The 20,523-nt window shown below is 41.5% G+C and overlaps 1 protein-coding gene across 2 annotated transcripts; it reads right to left on the bottom strand.

Moving 5' to 3' along the window:
* Positions 1–11,999: 11,999 nt before the first annotated feature.
* On the bottom strand, positions 12,000–19,327 carry LOC121393880 (WAP four-disulfide core domain protein 3-like). Of its 2 annotated transcripts, none has more exons than XM_041563708.1 (7): positions 19,219–19,327; positions 18,482–18,718; positions 18,249–18,398; positions 16,420–16,560; positions 15,478–15,627; positions 12,737–12,911; positions 12,000–12,445 (listed from the first exon to the last, which is right to left on the bottom strand). In XM_041563708.1, exons 1-6 carry the CDS (start codon positions 19,295–19,297, stop codon positions 12,748–12,750), a joined length of 921 nt encoding a protein of 306 aa, XP_041419642.1. In that variant the 5' UTR covers positions 19,298–19,327; the 3' UTR covers positions 12,000–12,445; positions 12,737–12,747. The 2 variants fall into 2 exon arrangements, with proteins under 2 accessions (XP_041419642.1, XP_041419641.1); XM_041563707.1 differs by having other exon boundaries at positions 12,000–12,469; positions 19,219–19,326.
* Positions 19,328–20,523: the final 1,196 nt, after the last annotated feature.

Genomic DNA, 20,523 nt, shown 5'->3' with positions numbered 1-20,523 from the left:
CTTAATAAAGTTATTGGTCTATAATTCCTAATATCTTCTTTGTCCCCCTTTTTATAGATTAAAGTTATCAATCCTTCTTTTTGAGATTTAGCCAACTCCCCCATCTTAAAACTTTCATTTACTGTTTCACAATAATCACATTTTATTATATCCCAAAACTTAAGATAAAATTCAATTGTCAATCCTTCTAGACCTGGTGATTTATTTTTTTAAAAAAACTCTTCATTACCTCTTCTAACTCAGTAATTGTAACATCCCCATCAAAAACCTTTCCTTCTTCAGTATTAAAACACCTGCGTAAATTGCCTAAAAACATTTCTACAAAACTCACATCAATTGTCTTTTTCTCCCCAAATAAATTATTATAAAAATTAAAAACCTCCTCTAAAATATAATTAGTCTCCATTGCACCATTTAATTTGAGAATCATATTACACTTTTTACAACTTTTAAAAAAGAAACAAGTACATTTTTCACCTTCCGCTCTTTAACTCTTAATTTAAAAATAATTTCCTGACCTCTTTTCTGTATCCAGTTTTTAATCTCTTTTTTCACCTTTTCAATTTCTTCCCCCACCTCACATCCAAGATTTTGAAAAGCCACCATACTCTGCAGTTTTTTATTTAAAAACCTATAATAACACCACTCATTTTTCTTCTTCTTAATACCATACCTTATAAAAAATAATTTAACCTCCCTTTTTAACCAAACCCACCAGCTCCTGTAAGAACTAAAAGAACTTCTAATGTTTTGTCCAATACTGATCTTCCCATGAACACATCAATAACATTTGTATCCCCAATAAAGAACAGTTTAATTTCCAAGGCCTTCTAGCAGTAGTAACCATATTTTCAGAATATAATAAAAAAAAAAAAAAAGATTTTATGGTCAGAGAAACTATTTGAAAGCAAATCCACTTCACTTACCTCAAATATTTTTGAGCAAAATCAAAAATCAATGCTAAATTCCAAATTTTTATTTGCCCAAGTAAATCCCTCTTTATTCTTATGCTTCACCCTTCATACATCAACTAAATCAAAATCAACCAAAAGATTTATCTAACTTTTTTACAACTTACTTTTTCCTCAAAATCAAAAATTACAGTTCTCCTCTTAATACTTTTAATGCTCCTGACATTAAAGGAGGCAAAATGTACCCACATCAGGGGGAAAAAACTACAAAAAAAATAACAATAAAAACCCCCACAAAAAAAGAGAATGTATTCAGCCAAACCGACAATTATCAGAAAGTCTAATGCCACACTTTGTAAACAAAAAACAAAAACAAAAATATCTTCTTTCCTTGTGGCCAAAGATAAAAAATACAGTTCATCTCTTAATACTTTTAATGCTCCTGACATTAAAGAAAGCAAAATGTATCCACATCAGAAACAAAAAAATGAGGGGGGAAAAAAACAATAATTCAGCCAACCTGGCAATAACAAGCCTTCAAAAACTGAATTAAAGAAAAAATAAATACATTTTAAAAAATAAAATAAAAAATAAAATAAAAAAATGCAACAATTCAGCCAACCCGGCAATTACAAACCTTCAAAAATCGAATTAAAGAAGAAAAAAAGAATAATAAAAAAAAATTGCCAAAACATGCAAAACCCATACAAAAGTTTAAGAAATTCATCAAAAACAAAGAAAAATATCACCCAGGTTCTTTTTCACCTTTCTCCACTAAAAATAAATTAGAAGGCGCACTCAATCTGCTAGCGCCCCCATCACATTTTGACAAAATGTCACCATCACTGGAGAAAGTACAGTAAACTCCAGTATCCATAGTCCCTTCTTCTCCTTTATCCTTATTTTCTTTTTCTTCCTTTTCCACTTCTCCCTCACTCATCTCCTCCTCCTCTGAGATAGCAGACAAGTCCTTCTTTCTCCTCTTCCTTCTTTCACCTCTAGACATTTTCTTCACCTTCTTTCCTTCAAGCAGAGTCATACCTGCACTTATCACCTCTTGCTGCATCTGCATGGCTACTACCACCTGTTTTTTAACTGGAACTCTGCTTTCAGGCCCTTTACTTACAACTAGGGCCTTTTTCAGTTTACTGGCATAGCTCAACTCCAGGCAGTCTATGAATTTATGGCCCTTTTTGCCACTTAGGCTCATTCTTACACTCCTCATCATCATGCCCAATCCCATCACAGACTCTGCACACCATGCCAACACTACACTCAGTTGAAAAGTAGCCAAAACCATTGCATTTCCAACAGAAAGTAGGCATCCCAGAGTATTTAAGAAAGCCTCTGTTTCCCCTTATGCTGATTGTCTGAGGAGGATGGTATAACATATCTGATGACTCATCATATTTCAATTTGGCTTTAAAAAGTCTCTTTCCTGACCAAATGTTATATTCATTCTCAATATCCTTGACAAATTTCACCTCCTAAAAAATCCCCCGGAGATAACCAAGCACCTCTAACATAGTTATTGTACATAGTCACAATTACCATTTTAACATTGTCCTGGTGCTTGAAAAACACTTCCGGAGAGCCTGTCATCCTGCTTTTTAACCAGAAACTTCTTGTGAAAATCATGGTATTTATTAGTTTCATGAAAAACAAGTTCATAAATACCTCGATTGTAGAACTCTGGAAGACAAAATAAGTCTTTAGGCTCAATCCCGCAGATCTTCATAAGGACCTCCACAACATAAGCCAATCCAGTAGCACCGCGCTTGTCCTCCGGTATTTCCACCACAGCCGTATTCTTGTAACAAGTCTGCTGATCTGAAGATGTTCCCGAAAAGTCCTCCATTTCTTCAAGTAGGAAGCTACCCTGGGCAATGGAGCCTCAGGGCACTTCAGGGTAGGTCAATCCCTGCTTGAAACTAACTCAAGAACAGTCTCCTCCCTATAGCAGCATCCAGCTTAAGAATCAATAAAGAGCCAATGCTGGAAGGCCGAGATTTGAATGTAGAATCAGTAGCAAGATAGAACTGCAAGTCTCGTCACAAGATCTGACAGTCCAGGACATTACCATGTATTTAGCTGTGCCCAGTAAGCCTCAACTTCCCTATCCCATAATACCATAAGGAGAGAACAACCCACCAAGTCTCCTTCTTTTCCATATTAGTCAAAGTTGACCAATCACAAGAGGACTTTCCAATCCATGTTAAAGACTGCCTGTCAACAACATAGCCCTTTGCCTAGACTCTATGACAATTTGACATCGCCGCTATCCCGTAATACCATAGGGAGAGAACAACCCACCAAGTCTCCTTCATTTCCATATTAGTCAAAGTTGACCAATCACAAGAGGACTTTCCAATCCATGTTAAAGACTGCCTGTCAAACAACATAGCCTTTTGCCTACTATAGATTCCTCCTTGCCATACAAAGAATAGGAAGACCCACAGCCTTCTATGACAAGAGCTGTCAGTCCCATATCCCTTTGCCTAGGCTCTATGGCAAATTAGCCATTGCCTAAGCACTCCCATGTTAAAAATCTAACATTCCAACACATGACCATGTGTTGACCTGTGCCTAGTAAGCCTCAACTTCCCTATCCCGTAATACCATAGGGAGAGAAAAAACGGCAAAGTCTTCTTCATTTCCATATCGGTCAAAGTTGACCAATCACAAGAGGACTTTCCAATCCATGTCAAAGACTGCCTGTCAAACAACATAGCCTTTTGCCTACTATAGATTCCTCCTTGCCATACAAAGAATAGGAAGACCCACAGCCTTCTATGACAAGAGCTGTCAGTCCCATATCCCTATGCATAGGCTCTATGGCAAATTAGCCATTGCCTAAGAACTCCCATGATAAAAATCTACCATTCCAACACATAGCCATGTGTTGACCTGTGCCTAGTAAGCCTCAACTTCCCTATCCCGTAATACCATAGGGAGAGAAAAAACGGCAAAGTCTTCTTCATTTCCATATCGGTCAAAGTTGACCAATCACAAGAGGACTTTCCAGTCCATGTTAAAGACTGCCTGTCAAACAACATAGCCCTTTGCCTAGACTCTATGACAATTTGACATTGCCGCTATCCCGTAATACCATAGGGAGAGAACAACCCACCAAGTCTGCTTTATTTCCATATCAGTCAAAGTTGACCAATCACAAGAGGACTTTCCAATCCAGGTCAACAACATATCCCTTTGCCTAGACTCTATGACAATTTGACATCACCGCTATCAGAAAGGGAGAGAAAAGCAAAGTAGAGAGAACAAGAGGAGGAGCAGAGGGAGGTAACGTGGGTAATCTGGGGTTGGATGGTGTTAAGCAAGTGAGGGAATACAGGGATATGGGAGAGAGCTCATAGTACAAGTTGATCCAGGGACTGGTCCCATTGCATCTTGGAGTCAGGAAGGAATTTTTCCCCCTCTGAGGCAAATTTGAGAGACTTCAGATGGGTTTTTCAGCTTCCTCTGGATCAACTGGCAGTTAGCCAGGTTATATATAGACTTAAGGTGGAACTTGATGGACGTGTGTCTTTTTTAAACCTGACTTACTATTCATGTTACTGTGTTACTATGTTACTGTGTTACTATGTTACTATGTTACTGTGTTACTATGTTACTGTGTTACTATGTTACTATGTTACTGTGTTACTATGTTACTATGTATGTAATCACAGGAAGAGTAGAGAGAGGAAAATATGGAAGTAGAAGGGCAGAAATACTGCAAGAAGAAATGTGCAAATGGATAGTGAGGGGAAGAGAAAGTAATAGAAGAAGCTTGAAAGAACAATATATGTGAGTAAATTGTATTTTATTTACACTTATACTGTTTTTGGTTCTTACTCTCTGCTACATTTTGTTTTGGGCCTGCAAATGTCCTGCCTTGTGTGAGTTCATGGAGCTCTGTATTTATCCTTCTTTGTTTTCTGGGGGTTTGACACATAGGGGCATATTTATAAAGGGTTGAATTTCGAATTGAAAAAAACGTAGAAATTCGGATTCAAAAAGACCAACCGAAATTAAGTTAAAGTTTTATTTGTTAAATAATTCAGTTTTCATTCGAATAGGTGCGTATTTGGCTGAATTCAAATAGAAGGAATAGCGCAGTTGATCGAATAAGATTCAAAGTTTTTCCTCAAAAAAAAAACTTTGATGTTTCAAAGCCGACCAATTGACTCCAAATAGGTTCTACGAGGTCCCCCATTGGCTAAAACAGCAATTCGGCAGGTTTTATATGGCGAATGGTCGAAGTCAAATTTTTAAAAAGACAGTAAATTCTAAATTTCGATATTCAAATTTTTGAATTTTTATCAAATTCAAATCAAATTTGGACAATTTCCTAGTTGAACTACAGAAAAGATAGCTCAAAATCTTGATTTTTTTCATTCGAAATTTCACCTCGACCTTTGATAAATCTGCCCCATAATGTATTCATGGTTTTTATTCTACCAAATGTTCTAGGTGGATTATGAACTAAATCATTAATACATTTACCTTGTTTCATTGCTTTGACTGTATATAAATTGCCAGGGGTGCCAGAACTCACTGCCTCTCAATGTTCTTAAAGGAGAACTAAACCCTATGGGGCAAATTCACTAAGACGCAAAGCGCCGAACGCTAGCGTTAATTCGCTAGCGTTTGGCATTTTCGCTACTGCGCAAATTCACTAACGAACGCTGGCGTAGTTTCAATAGTGTTACTTCGCAACCTTACGCCAGGCGAATCTTCGCTAGCGACGAAACTACGCAAATTCACTAACTTGCGCAGTGTACTGAACGCTACCTTTTACGCTAGACTTCCTTCGCCACCTCAGACCTGGCGAAGCGCAATAGAGTAGATAGGGATTGTTTAAAAAAAAGTCAATTTTTTTTCTAAGTCCCAAAAAACGCTGGCGTGTTTTCTACATGATGGGTGATAGGCTGAAAAAGATCGAAAATGTTTTGGGGCTCCCCTTCCTCCCCCCTACATTTCCTGACTCATGGCAACTTACCTAGACAGTGGGCACATGTGTAGGGCAAAATAACATTTTTATTTGATGATTTTGAAGCTTTTCTAGGCATTTGTAGTGCAGATACGTGTTCCTCCATTGAAATTTGAATTTCGCGCCGTATGCAAACTAGCCTTCGCTAGCGTAACTTCGCTTTATATAGCGAATCAACGCTAGCGCAACTCTGCAACCTTATGCTACCCCTGTGCGCAACTTTGGATTTTAGTGAATTTGCGGAGCCCTGGCGAAACTACGCCTGGCGAAGTGTGGCGAAGTGCGGCGAAGTTGCGCATCTTAGTGAATTTGCCCCTATTAATGAATGTGGTTAAAAATGTCCTATTTTATATAGTGAACTTATTGCACGAGGCTAAAGTTTGAGCTTGTCAATAGCAGCAATGATCCAGGACTTCAAACTTGTCACAGGGGGTCACCATCTTGGAAAGTGTCTGTGACACTCACATGCTCAGTGGGCTCTGATTGGCTGTTGAGAAGCTAAGCTTAGGGCTCGTCACTAATTATCCAGCAGCAGAAAATGACCTTCCCTGGCTGTAATATAAGCTGATGCTACAGGTTTGCTGATTATTCAATTCTGATGCTAATTGCACTGGTTTCTGTGCTGCCATGTAGTAATTATGTGTATTAATTACTAATCAGCCTTATATTGTGACATTTCTATTCTATGTGTACTGTATATTGTGAGTGGCTCCCTAAGCTCAGTAAGTGACAGCAGCACAGAGCATGTGAATCAGTGAATCAGCAGAAAAGAAGATGGGGAGCTACTGGGGCATCTTTGGAGACACAGATCTTTACTGCTAAAGGGCTGTGGTTGCCTTGGGCTGGTACAGAAGCACAAAACATCATATACAACATTTCTACCTACTTCTTTAGTTTAACCTTCATTGTCCTTTAAAGTGCAAGTGTCACTGCCTCTCCCTGTGGAGAATGTGTCAGTTGTCCCAGAATTCAGTGACTAAATAATGTGCTGGAAATGTTATATGTCCCTTTATATTGTGAGGATGCTATCCAAGTGTGTTCCCTTTATAATATCATTTTGGATCATATACAATACCTGGAAGTTAACTTTAATTATGTTATAAAATGCCCAAATCTTAACAACTTTTCAATTGGTCTTAATTTTTTATTTTGTACAGTTTTCCAATTATTTGCCTTCTTCTGACTCGACCCACTGCCTGGTTGCTAGGGTAATTTAGACTCTAGAAACCAGATTGGTGCTGAAATTCCAAACTGGAGAGTTGAACAAGATATTTTAATTAAATATTGTTACTGGCACTGAAGTTTCTTTTTTTTCATTTTTGGAGCGCTATTTTGTATTGGGTGGGGCCCCAGGCACCCCAGTCCGACACTGGGTGTAACCATTTAAATTCCCAATCCAGTCACATGTTTCATCCCACCAGGTCTCAGTGATACCAATTATATCATAATGTTTAGAGCAATTAAAGGACCAGTAACATCAAAATTTTTTTTAAAAAAATTCGTTACAATACAACGAAAAAAAACATCAAGACAAATTAAAATTTCAAATTTCAAAGCCTTTATTAAGAAATAACTTACCAAAACTCCACTTCCTGTCCTCTTCAGAAACGGCGATATGGCGACCATCCATAGTGCAGTGCTGGATTTGTCCTCCCTGGCTAGCTCCCATAGTCTGACAGCAGCAAGATGGTGCTGGAATGCGGCCCGGCTGGATGAAGAGCTGAAGTTCCCTCACAAAATGGTCTCTACCTCCCCGGCCCCTGGGTGCTTCACATGCAGTTGTCGTTGGCAGTGACCGGGAGTTGAAGTTTTTTTATCTCTCTGAGCGCTCGTCGGTTTACTGAGGAGCTGTCGTGAGTTTCCGTGGGAGTGAGGGATATAACTTTGGCGGCGTACAGTGAGGAGGATTCGCTGCTGGGGCTGTGTCTCTGCTTTGTGGCTGAGCGGGGGAGTCGGGAAGGAGCCAGAGCCGTTGGAATGTGTACGATGCTGCTCTTGACGGAGGATCATTTCTTTGCTGCTGCTGAGAGCGTGCGGCTGGTGTCGGGCCGGTGTCTATGTGAGGCGCAAACGCGAGCGCACACCGACAGCCGCACGCTTTTTTCACACGCAGCAGCAGCAGCACTCGCCCGTTGTCATGCACGGATCTGCATCCCGCCGCTGCTCGGAAGTCCCGCTCTGGAGAGAAGCCGGCTCCCCTCCTCCTCCTCCGGTTTATCACCACTCCTCCTTTCACCTCCGTCTTCCGCTCCCGGTCACTGCCAACGACAACTGCATGTGAAGCACCCAGGGGCCGGGGAGGTAGAGACCATTTTGTGAGGGAACTTCAGCTCTTCATCCAGCCGGGCCGCATCCCAGCACCATCTTCCTGCTGTCAGACTATGGGAGCTAGCCAGGGAGGACAAATCCAGCACTGCACTATGGATGGTCGCCATATCGCCGTTTCTGAAGAGGACAGGAAGTGGAGTTTTGGTAAGTTATTTCTTAATAAAGGCTTTGAAATTTGAAATTTTAATTTGTCTTGGTGTTTTTTTTCGTTGTATTGTAACGAATTTTTTAAAAACATTTTTTGATGTTACTGGTCCTTTAATTCTAGGTCTCCCATTTTACCTGACAAACTCCGTGCATTTGCAGCATACAGCCGAGGTTACTACTTTTACTTGTGAAATGTGCATTACTTAGTGGAGAATTATATGTTAAGTTAGTATTATTCTGTTTTCCTTGTAACAGAGGGACCTCCTTAGCTGGTAAACTGTATGCCCCCCTCACTCCTCCCCCATGACCCCTTACTAACCCCACTGCCCCGTCTACACTAGCTTCCCCATAATTCTTTATCTCACCCCCCCCTTGCCTAGTTTAAACACTCCTCCAACCTCTTAGCCATTCTTTCCCCCAGCACCGCGGACCCCCTTCCATTGAGGTGCAAACCGTCACGACTGTATAGGTTGTACCCCAACGAAAAGTCAGCCCAGTGCTCTAGGAACCCAAACCCTTCCTTCCTGCACCAAGACTTGAGCCACACATTTAGCTCCCTAAACTCCCGCTGTTTTCCTAAACTTGCACGTGGCACGGGCAAAATTTCAGAAAAGATGACATTGGAAGACCTTTCCTTGATCTTAGAGCCTAGATCCCAGAAATCATTCTTTAAGGTCTTCCATCTACCATTTATTTTGTCATTAGTACCGATATGCACTAAGACAGTTGGGTCATGCCCAGCCCCACCCAATAATTTGTCTATCCGATCAACCACATGCCCAACCCTGGCACCAGGTATGTTACAGCACAAAGCTGGGAGAGGACATGGGCATAGGGTAGGACTCACAAACAAAACTCCTTTTAGGGAATGAGCCCTTTATTTAGCATGGCAACTTCACGTAACAGGTTAATCTCCGAGGCTAGATGGTAGCCAGCCTACATTCAATGAGTCTGCATGAGGATAATGCCAGGGTTGGGCACTGCTATTGCTGGTCACTGGACCATGTGGGTACAGCTGTGATGGTTACAGCCGGGCAGTCTCTGTGATCTTCCATTTGTATAAAAAGACTAACAAATTGGAATTCTTAACAGCCACCTTTGTAAGCCAGAAAGGGAACAGCCCCTGTCGTAAATGCAGATCAGGGTTTGAGTCCTTCTGCCAACCACAAAGGCAACTTCCACAAGGGCCAATCACATGATAGGCCAGGCGGGCCATTATAAGGACCAATCCGACCATGAATTATAATGGTGCCAATCACAGCTAATACTGTTTGGCCAATGGGGTGCCATTTGGGGAGCATGCCCAGTTTAGTCTGAATGTAGGATCCAGAAAGGACACAACTCTTGGGGTCATCTATGTGTATTGAGTTACAGAGGGTGCTGGTTTGTTTGCCCTCACAGTAGGGGTCACTTACCAAAGAATGCAGGTCTGGCTATTCAACATCAAAACCACATAGAGAAAGGAGTAAAGGTTATTATACACAGACCATTTGTTGAAGCAGTTAGAAGCAACTAAGCCAAAACATAATAGTTGACATTTTTCCCTCCTGATTAAAAGTTTGTTTTATCACAAGGTAGACAGCAACCTGTTCGGTTGTAGCGATCCGGGTGACAAATTACCCAATCCACTTTCCTAAAAATTGAGCCCCCTACAACCACTATCTGCTTAGGCCTGACTCTCCTCCCCACCACTACTAGAGACTCTGCTCTCCTCCCCACCACTACTAGAGACTCTGCTCTCCTCCCCACCACTACTAGAGACTCTGCTCTCCTCCCCACCACTACTAGAGACTCTGCTCTCCTCCCCACCACTACTAGAGAATCTGCTCTCCTCCCCACCACTACTAGAGACTCTGCTCTCCTCCCCACCACTACTAGAGACTCTGCTCTCCTCCCCACCACTACTAGAGACTCTGCTCTCCTCCCCACCACTACTAGAGAATCTGCTCTCCTCCCCACCACTACTAGAGACTCTGCTCTCCTCCCCACCACTACTAGAGACTCTGCTCTCCTCCCCACCATTTCTACTTTTCAATGCACATTCCCTGGTCCCCTGTCTCATAAGTAATTCAGTATAAATACAAGTGCATGTGTTGACAAAACAGGGGTTTTTAGTTACAAAGTTATGATCATACAGTTGATCTGTATAATACTTTATTTGCATATCAAATGCTTTATATTCACCCTATTCACCAGCTTGTTTGCTATTATCCTGTGGGCCGTGGGATTCTTTCTGCTGGAATGTTTGGGAGGCGCCGATCCTCTACCTTCGTGCACCAGGTGTTGTTACTCTAATTTACTAAGGGTGTGCGAGAGCCATAGTTGAACATACAGTTGATCTGGCGTGGGAGGATGTAGCCTTCAGACTGAAACCAAGGTCCAAGAGATACTGACTACAAGTAATGTTACTATGCAGAGAAGTAAGAGATTTTTATACTATGACCAGAGGTAAACAAGTTAGGGACCACTGTGTGATATGGTGACTTATCAACTTTATTATTGTAAATACATTCACTTGTATTTATACTGAATTACTTATGAGACAGGGGACCAGGGAATGTGCATTGTAAGTAGCACTTCCATTATACTTAAATATACTTTATCTTAGCATCTGAGTGCTCCCTTTTTGGAAAAGAGAAGGAAGATGCCGGGGGGCAGCACTGACATTCGGGGGGGGTGAAGCATCTGACCATCCATGATGCAATAGAATCGGGGGTATAAGGAGGCACATGTGCAATTCACTCTCCCTGGAGTTCCCACCCAGATAGGGAGGTGCTGGGAAATACTGGCCCAGGGTAAATAACAGAGGCTACAGGGGGGATGGGGCAGTTGCACAGGGTGCCAGTGAGTGATATGTGGTGGGTGGGGAGATGTAACATTAGAAATAACGGCACCCAGCCACCCCATTGGGGTCAGGGTTAGTGTAACTGGCCAATAGGAGCAGAGATTCATGGCGGAGCAGAGGATCCAGTGGGAACCTTCCCATTCCTGCTCCATTTACTAAATCCACTTTATTAGTCACAATAGTTAAATAGTTTAATTGTTGTAATAGAAAACATTTGCTTTTTTAGAGGCCCTTTGACCAAATGATTTCAACTTAGTAACGAGTCACCCTCTAAACCAACACCAGTTTTTCCTTAAACAATGTGGGATTAGTCTTTGCCAGTAAAGCAATCAGCTCCTCATTTTTTTCATTGTTTCTTTTTCCTCGTTTACGTGATGTTCTCTGTAGCGGCAACGCAGACTGGGGGGAAGCAATGTTTAACAGCTGTTTGACTCCCCCATCCAGTGCCCAGTGTGGATAAAGCTGTATGAGGGGAAGACATGTTGGGGGACCCCAGTAAATAAGGGTTGGACCATAAGAGTATCTAGGGTAGAGCTCCAATAGGGGGTGTCACACTCTCATTCACCCTATAGGTTCTGGGTGCCACCCTTTATTTCCCCCTGAACACACACCTTACACCTCTATGAGCAGGTGAGCTCCACCTCATGGGAACCCAGACAGAGTGTAACCCCATGCCCCCTCCACATGTAAGGGATATGCAGAGCCCCCATTAGTGAGTGAGGAGAGGTTTTTATGGTTCTGAATGTGCAACAAAATTCACCAGATCTCAAACCACTGCGTAAAGAATGTATTTAATGAGACAGGACAGTCCGCATAGAAATGCACAGAGCAGCGCCCCCGGCTCAGACTGGGAAGCTACAATCACCCTCCTAGAAAGAGACAGATAACATGGGGGGCACATTGTGGTACCCACAGACAGATAACATGGGGGGCACATTGTGGTACACACAGACGGATAACATGGGGAGCACATTGTGGTACCCACAGACTGATAACATGGGGAGCACATTGTGGTACCCACAGACTGATAACATGGGGGGCACATTGTGGTACCCACAGACGGATAACATGGGGGGCACATTGTGGTACCCACAGACGGATAACATGGGGAGCACATTGTGGTACCCACAGACTGATAACATGGGGAGTGTTCTTGTGCTGCAGGAATGGGAAAGAGTTGGTCCATTGTTCTGATCAGATGAAGTTGCAGGTTATTCTGTCCTGAAGAGATGGGGGGCATCATTACTGGAGGGAGAGATTATTAAATCAGTAACCCCAGGGGGGTAAATAATAAGTGAGGGTGGGGGAGAATTGAATAGAAATGCCCCATGATGTTATATCCTCCCTGGTGCTGAGATTTAGAGGGTTCAGGTGATGCCCCAGGGGTTAAATAATAAGACTGCTTATGAATCATTAATACCAGTAACAGCCAATGATCAGTCTCTGTTTGGGGCAAATCAGTTACAAGGCACCAAAGTATCCAGCTGAGGCCCCGCCCCCAGCAACACTTACCTAATGGGGCCCTAGGGTTCGGCAAACTCATTGGGGTCGATGCACCTGGGCTCACACTCGGGGGTGCAGCACTTCTTGTCCCCTGGGCAGTCCTTGTCGCTGGTGCATTTTGGCTTTGTGGGGCGTAAATCAGCTCTGCACCGAGTCACTGGTATTGGGCATGTCCCCGGCTTCTCTGCACAGACACAATAATCCCAGATATTATCCACATTATTTTTATTATTCACCCCTGTCCCCAGTCTGACACCAACGTCCCAACCATTGTAGCACCAATGACTCCCAACCAAGCACTAAAGAGGGGGCACACAAAATCTCTCATTGTATTTGCACCGAAATATCTTAAACCAGGAATAAAACAATGTCATCCATTTTTATCTAAATTTATGTCAGTCCCCCCCAACAATGTCCTGATTGCACCGCAACTCACATACCAACAACACCAGTAACACCAGCAATACCAGTAATACCAGTAATCTTCCTCTGTGTTTAACTTTAATGTGATCCAAGGAGCAAATTATACTAATCCATTGCTCAGTGTAGTGTTGTACTGGTACCACTAATAGTATCCGTCCCCCTGTCTCCCCTGCTCAACACTCCCCTCCTTGTACCTAATGTATCTGCCAACACTCCCTGTAACAGCCCTTCCCTCCTTAACATGAAACCTCCTTTCCTATAATCTCATTGGCTCCCTATCTGATGGTTACCGGATAGTGATCATGTCCCCCTTAACTGGCTCTTCTCCAGTGTAACCAATATTTATATATAGTGATCATATCCCCCTTATATATTTATATATAGTGATCATATCCCCCTTAATTGTCTCTTCTCCAGTGTAACCAATCTGTAACCAATATTTATATATAGTGATCCTATCCCCTTATATATTTATATATAGTGATCATATCCCCTTATATATTTATATATAGTGATCATATCCCTGTTATATATTTATATATAGTGATCATATCCCCTTATATATTTATATATAGTGATCATATCCCCTTATATATTTATATATAGTGATCATATCCCCCTTATATATTTATATATAGTGATCATATCCCCTTATATATTTATATATAGTGATCATATCCCCCTTATATATTTATATATAGTGATCATATCCCCTTATATATTTATATATAGTGATCATATCCCCTTATATATTTATATATAGTGATCATATCCCCTTATATATTTATATATAGTGATCATATCCCCCTTATATATTTATATATAGTGATCATATCCCCCTTATATATTTATATATAGTGATCATATCCCCCTTATATATTTATATATAGTGATCATATCCCCTTATATATTTATATATAGTGATCATATCCCCCTTATATATTTATATATAGTGATCATATCCCCTTATATATTTATATATAGTGATCATATCCCCCTTATATATTTATATATAGTGATCATATCCCCCTTATATATTTATATATAGTGATCATATCCCCTTATATATTTATATATAGTGATCATATCCCCCTTATATATTTATATATAGTGATCATATCCCCCTTATATATTTATATATAGTGATCATATCCCCTTATATATTTATATATAGTGATCATATCCCCTTATATATTTATATATATAGTGATCATATCCCCTTATATATTTATATATAGTGATCATATCCCCTTATATATTTATATGAGTGATCATATCCCCTTATATATTTATATATAGTGATCATATCCCCTTATATATTATATATAGTGATCATATCCCCCTTATATATTTATATATAGTGATCATATCCCTCCTTATATATTTATATATATAGTGATCATATCCCCTTATATATTTATATATAGTGATCATATTCCCTCTTATATATTTATATATATAGTGATCATATCCCCTTATATATTTATATATAGTGATCATATCCCCTTATATATTATATATAGGATATATCCCTTATATAGTATATAGTGATCATATCCCCTTATATATTTATATATAGTGATCATATCCCCCTTATATATTTATATATAGTGATCATATCCCCTTATATATTTATATATAGTGATCATATCCCCCTTATATATTTATATATAGTGATTCATATCCCTCTTATATATTTATATATATAGTGATCATATCCCCTTATATATTTATATATAGTGATCATATCCCCTTATATATTTATATATAGTGATCATATCCCCTTATATATTTATATATAGTGATCATATCCCCCTTATATATTTATATATAGTGATCATATCCCCCTTATATATTTATATATAGTGATCATATCCCCTTATATATTTATATATAGTGATCATATCCCCTTATATATTTATATATAGTGATCATATCCCCTTATATATTTATATATAGTGATCATATCCCCTTATATATTTATATATAGTGATCATATCCCCCTTATATATTTATATATAGTGATCATATCCCCCTTATATATTTATCTATAGTGATCATATCCCCCTTAACTGTCTCTTCTCCAGTGTAATCAATCAGAGTTCTATCCTGTAACCAGTATTAGACTGGCAGTACCAGTAGAGATGTGAGTACAGTACTTCAGGGAATATGAAGTTATATTTAAGGTAAACACTGGGTGCAGCTCAAGGTCAGACATGTGTGGGAATATATAAAATAAATGGATCCTGTCTGTGTGTGTATTTTCCTGAGGAAGGAATGTGGATGGATTTCGATTGCCCAGTTACAGTGAATATTGTGCCCCTTACCTATTAAAGCCGGTACACACTCCATCCTATTCCGAGAGAGACAACACTTCTGGCCCCTCCTGCAGTCCTGATCAGTCTGACACTTGGGTTTCCATAAATAAGTGAAACACGACACCGTTTCTATGCTCACGGGGCAGAAGCCGGGGTTCTCTGTAGGGAGAAACATCAGGGTGGCAGTTATTAGTGACACTTACAACTCATGCAGCAGTGAGAGTGTTTATGAGTGTATAAGAGAGAGCGGAGGGATATGAGTGAGTATGAGTGAGTATGAGTGTATATGAGTGAGTATGAGTGAGTTTGAGTGAGTATGAGTGAGTATGAGTGAGTTTGAGTGAGTATGAGTGAGTTTGAGTGAGTATGAGTGAGTATGAGTGAGTTTGAGTGAGTATGAGTGAGTATGAGTGTATATGAGTGAGTATGAGTGAGTATGAGTGAGTATGAGTGAGTATGAGTGAGTTTGAGTGAGTATGAGTGAGTATGAGTGAGTTTGAGTGAGTATGAGTGAGTTTGAGTGAGTATGAGTGAGTATGAGTGAGTATGAGTGAGTATGAGTGAGTATGAGTGTGTATGAGTGAGTATGAGTGAGTATGAGTGAGTATGAGTGAGTTTGAGTGAGTATGAGTGAGTATGAGTGAGTATGAGTGAGTATGAGTGAGTATGAGTGTGTATGAGTGAGTATGAGTGAGTATGAGTGAGTATGAGTGAGTTTGAGTGAGTATGAGTGAGTATGAGTGAGTTTGAGTGAGTATGAGTGAGTTTGAGTGAGTATGAGTGAGTATGAGTGAGTATGAGTGAGTATGAGTGAGTATGAGTGAGTTTGAGTGAGTATGAGTGAGTATGAGTGAGTATGAGTGAGTTTGAGTGAGTATGAGGGTATGTGAGTGTATATGAGTGAGTATGAGGGTATGTGAGTGTTAGTGTGTAAGAGAGTAAGGGCAGTACCTGTTTTAGGGGTTGTACATTTGCGCCCGCAGTTCTCACAGCACTTTTGTTTTCCTTTGCAGCCGCCGTCTGTCTCACACTCATGTTTTGGAGGCAGCAGTGAGCAGAGTTTGTTTGGAGCCGGGCACTGACCAGGTTTCACTGTAACAGATCAAAGCCCCAGGCTGATAAATACCCCGTGTTGAGAAATACCCCAGGCAGATAAATACCCCAGGTAGATAAATACCCCATGTTGAGAAATACCCCAGGCAGATAAAATACCCCATGTTGAGAAATACCCCAGGCAGATAAATACCTCATGTTGAGAAATACCCCAGGCTGATAAATACCTCATGTTGAGAAATACCCCAGGCAGATAAATACCCCAGGCTGATAAATACCCCATGTTGAGAAATACCCCAGGCAGATAAATACCCCTTGTTGAGAAATACCCCAGGCAGATAAATACCCCATGTTGAGAAATACCCCAGGCAGATAAAATACCCCATGTTGAGAAATACCCCAGGCTGATAAATACCCCAGGCAGATAAATACCCCATGTTGAGAAATACCCCAGGCTGATAAATACCTCATGTTGAGAAATACCCCAGGCAGATAAATACCCCAGGCAGATAAATACCCCATGTTGAGAAATACCCCAGGCTGATAAATACCTCATGTTGAGAAATACCCCAGGCTGATAAATACCTCATGTTGAGAAATACCCCAGGCAGATAAATACCCCAGGCTGATAAATACCCCATGTTGAGAAATACCCCAGGCAGATAAATACCCCTTGTTGAGAAATACCCCAGGCAGATAAATACCCCATGTTGAGAAATACCCCAGGCAGATAAAATACCCCATGTTGAGAAATACCCCAGGCTGATAAATACCCCAGGCAGATAAATACCCCATGTTGAGAAATACCCCAGGCTGATAAATACCTCATGTTGAGAAATACCCCAGGCAGATAAATACCCCAGGCAGATAAATACCCCATGTTGAGAAATACCCCAGGCTGATAAATACCTCATGTTGAGAAATACCCCAGGCTGATAAATACCTCATGTTGAGAAATACCCCAGGCAGATAAATACCCCAGGCTGATAAATACCCCATGTTGAGAAATACCCCAGGCAGATAAATACCCCTTGTTGAGAAATACCCCAGGCAGATAAATACCTCATGTTGAGAAATACCCCAGGCAGATAAAATACCCCATGTTGAGAAATACCCCAGGCTGATAAATACCCCAGGCAGATAAATACCCCGTGTTGAGAAATACCCCAGGCTGATAAATACCTCATGTTGAGAAATACCCCAGGCAGATAAATACCCCAGGCAGATAAATACCCCATGTTGAGAAATACCCCAGGCTGATAAATACCCCATGTTGAGAAATACCCCAGGCAGATAAATACCCCTTGTTGAGAAATACCCCATGTTGATAAATACCCCTTGTTGAGAAATACCCCAGGCAGATAAATACCCCATGTTGAGAAATACCCCAGGCAGATAAATACCCCTTGTTGAGAAATACCCCAGGCAGATAAATACCCCTTGTTGAGAAATACCCCAGGCAGATAAATACCCCATGTTGAGAAATACCCCAGGCTGATAAATACCCCATGCTGAGCTCAATTCAACAGGGGTGGGTGAGGGGGCATGTCGGTGTCCCCACACTGCCCCCACCCCCTAATTTGCCTCAGATTTGTTATTTTGGAGCAGAGAGTAACATTCCCCAGGGTGCACCTGCTCATTAGAGAAGGACTAAGGGACAAGCACCCTTGGAAATGACCCTTCAGTATTTTACTCCCCCAGTACCAGTGCAGACGGGGGCAACTAACCTATGACAGTTGGTTTGCAGGCGAGGCGGCAGTTGTAGCAGCAGCACCTCTCTGTTCCTTGGCACTGATTATCTGAGGAACACTCATCCGGAAGGGGCCGCACATGAACACAAATGGATGCATCAAAGAAGGGGCAGGAATCGTCCTTGTCTGTAAGAAGGATCATGAAAATTAGAATTAAGGTGACTTATTGGTTATTAATGTGAATAGCTCCACCCCTGAGGAACCTTTACCTTCTAGTGGGAGGAGACATCTTTTCCTGCAGCCATTGGAACAGCATTTCAATTTGCCCCTGCAGTGCCGGTCACTCCTACATTCGTCCCTCTGGGACAGATCACATTCATTTTCATTCACTGGCAAAGGGCAAGTCCCGGGCTTCACCTGTGGCCTAATAATCCCAGGACCGGCAAACTCGGGCCTCATGGCATTGTCTGCGTCAGGCTCCTCAGTAAATTCCTCCATTACTGGTGCTGGAAGGCAACATAAACAAGGGTAAGTAGGGTATGGCTGGAGCAGAACCAAGTTCTATTGGACCCTGACAAATACAGCAATAATAATAATAATAATAATAATAATAATAGTGCCAGTGCCCAGTTACATAATTACATAGTTAAATTGGGTTGAAAAAAAGCCAAAGTCCATCAAGTCCAACCCCTCCAAAGTAAAACCCAGCCCCATACACACACCCCACTCCCTACTGTCACATAAATGATATATACCCATATCTATACTAACTTAGTGAGAATCCCAAGGAATATAATGTTGCACCAATCCCTGTATACATGTATCTTCTGCATGGTATCCACTACTCCTTAAAACTATTGTTGTTCTGCCATCACAGACTCATTATGTCAGATTGAGCCACAAGGGCCCCATTAGGGGGCCAGATCCATTTCCATAGTGGTGTTTAAGGAAAGCTGGCGTATAGAGTGCAGTTTGTGGAAGAGAAGGGTAAAGAGTCAATACTCACGTGTAGGTTTCTGTGCCAAGGTGCCCATAGAGCCGAGGGTGAGCGCCAGGATCAGGACGACAGAAGTTGGGGGCCCCATGTTGCTCAGAGATTCAGTGAGATCCAAGTGTGAGGATTTATACTGTGAGCTCAGGGAAGGGCCACGGCTCAATAAGGAAGGAGGAAAGATTGTGACACTAATTAAATTCTGTTAATAGAACTCTGCGTGTCACAATTACACAATTACACAATTGCACAACAGTTACCAACAACATTGGCAAAATACTGCAGCTGCCAATCAGGATCCTCAAATGTTACGGCTGATGCCCAATTGTGTTGGGCAAGTTGACTGGGCACCCCCTTGTGCACTGAGGACGGGGAGTAGGTAAATGATGAGAAGCAGTGGGGGTACAAGGGCCTAGACTAGGGGTGCACTGACAGAAGAGGCCAATGCCCAGCCTCCCCCTCACCATTGTGCCTTTGGTATTTACCTTTTCGTCGGGGAAACACAACTAACAGAGTCTCACTTCTGTATTTAGTTCCAGCCGCCATCCTGGGGCCCCTGGAGCTATTCAGATGGGCCCTTCCTGGGGTGCAGACGTACAGTATCTATATGAGTAATGGGTTGACTTCAGCTTATCCACTGCCTTAACTGAGTGGAACAGACCCATTCAGAACCTCCAGACTCAAAACATCTCCCTGAGGGGCACAAACAGCCCCTACATTCTGCCCTAAACTTGTCCCTGAGAAACAATATGGTTCCCATTGGGTGTCAGTAACAGACACATCCAGCGACTCTACTCACTGCCACCAACATAGGGCCCTGAGCAGGCACCCGGGAGCCACATTAACTCATTCACCCATAGGGGCAAATTCACTAAGAATTAAAGTTGCGCAACTTCGCCGCACTTCGCCAGGCGAATTTTCGCCAGCGCTCCGCAAATTCACTAAAATCCAAAGTTGCGCACAGGGGTAGCGTAAGTTTGCGAAGTTGCGCTAGCGTTGTTTCGCTATGTAAGGCGTAGTTACGCTAGTGAAGGCTAATTTGCATACAGCGCGAAATTCAAATTTCAATGGAGGAACACGTATCAGCACTACAAATGCCTAGAAAAGCTTCAAATCTGCAAATAAAATGTTTATTTTGCCCTACACATGTGCCCACTGTCTAGGTAAGTTGTCATGAGTCAGGAAATGTAGGGGGGAAGGAGGGGAGCCCCAAAAATTTTTCGATCTTTTTCAGCCTATCAGCCATCATGTAGAAAACACGCCAGCGTTTTTTGGGACTTAGAAAATTTTTTGACTTTTTTGGAAACAATCCCTATCTAC

This window comes from Xenopus laevis, chromosome 5L, assembly GCF_017654675.1.
Source record: "Xenopus laevis strain J_2021 chromosome 5L, Xenopus_laevis_v10.1, whole genome shotgun sequence".
NCBI lineage: Eukaryota > Metazoa > Chordata > Amphibia > Anura > Pipidae > Xenopus > Xenopus laevis.
The sequence above is the reverse complement of the archived record's forward strand: the minus strand, read 5'-3'. Positions and strand labels throughout refer to the sequence as shown.

Coding starts and splice junctions, on each gene's coding strand:
- LOC121393880 (XM_041563708.1), bottom strand. CDS start 19,297: ATGGGGCCCCCAACTTCTGTCGTCCTGATCCTGGCGCTCACCCTCGGC. Junction 18,399..18,481: donor ATGTCTCCTCCCACTAGAAG/GTAAAGGTTCCT, acceptor TCCTTCTTACAG/ACAAGGACGATTCCTGCCCC. Junction 12,912..15,477: donor GTGTGTACCGGCTTTAATAG/GTAAGGGGCACA, acceptor GTGTCTGTGCAG/AGAAGCCGGGGACATGCCCA.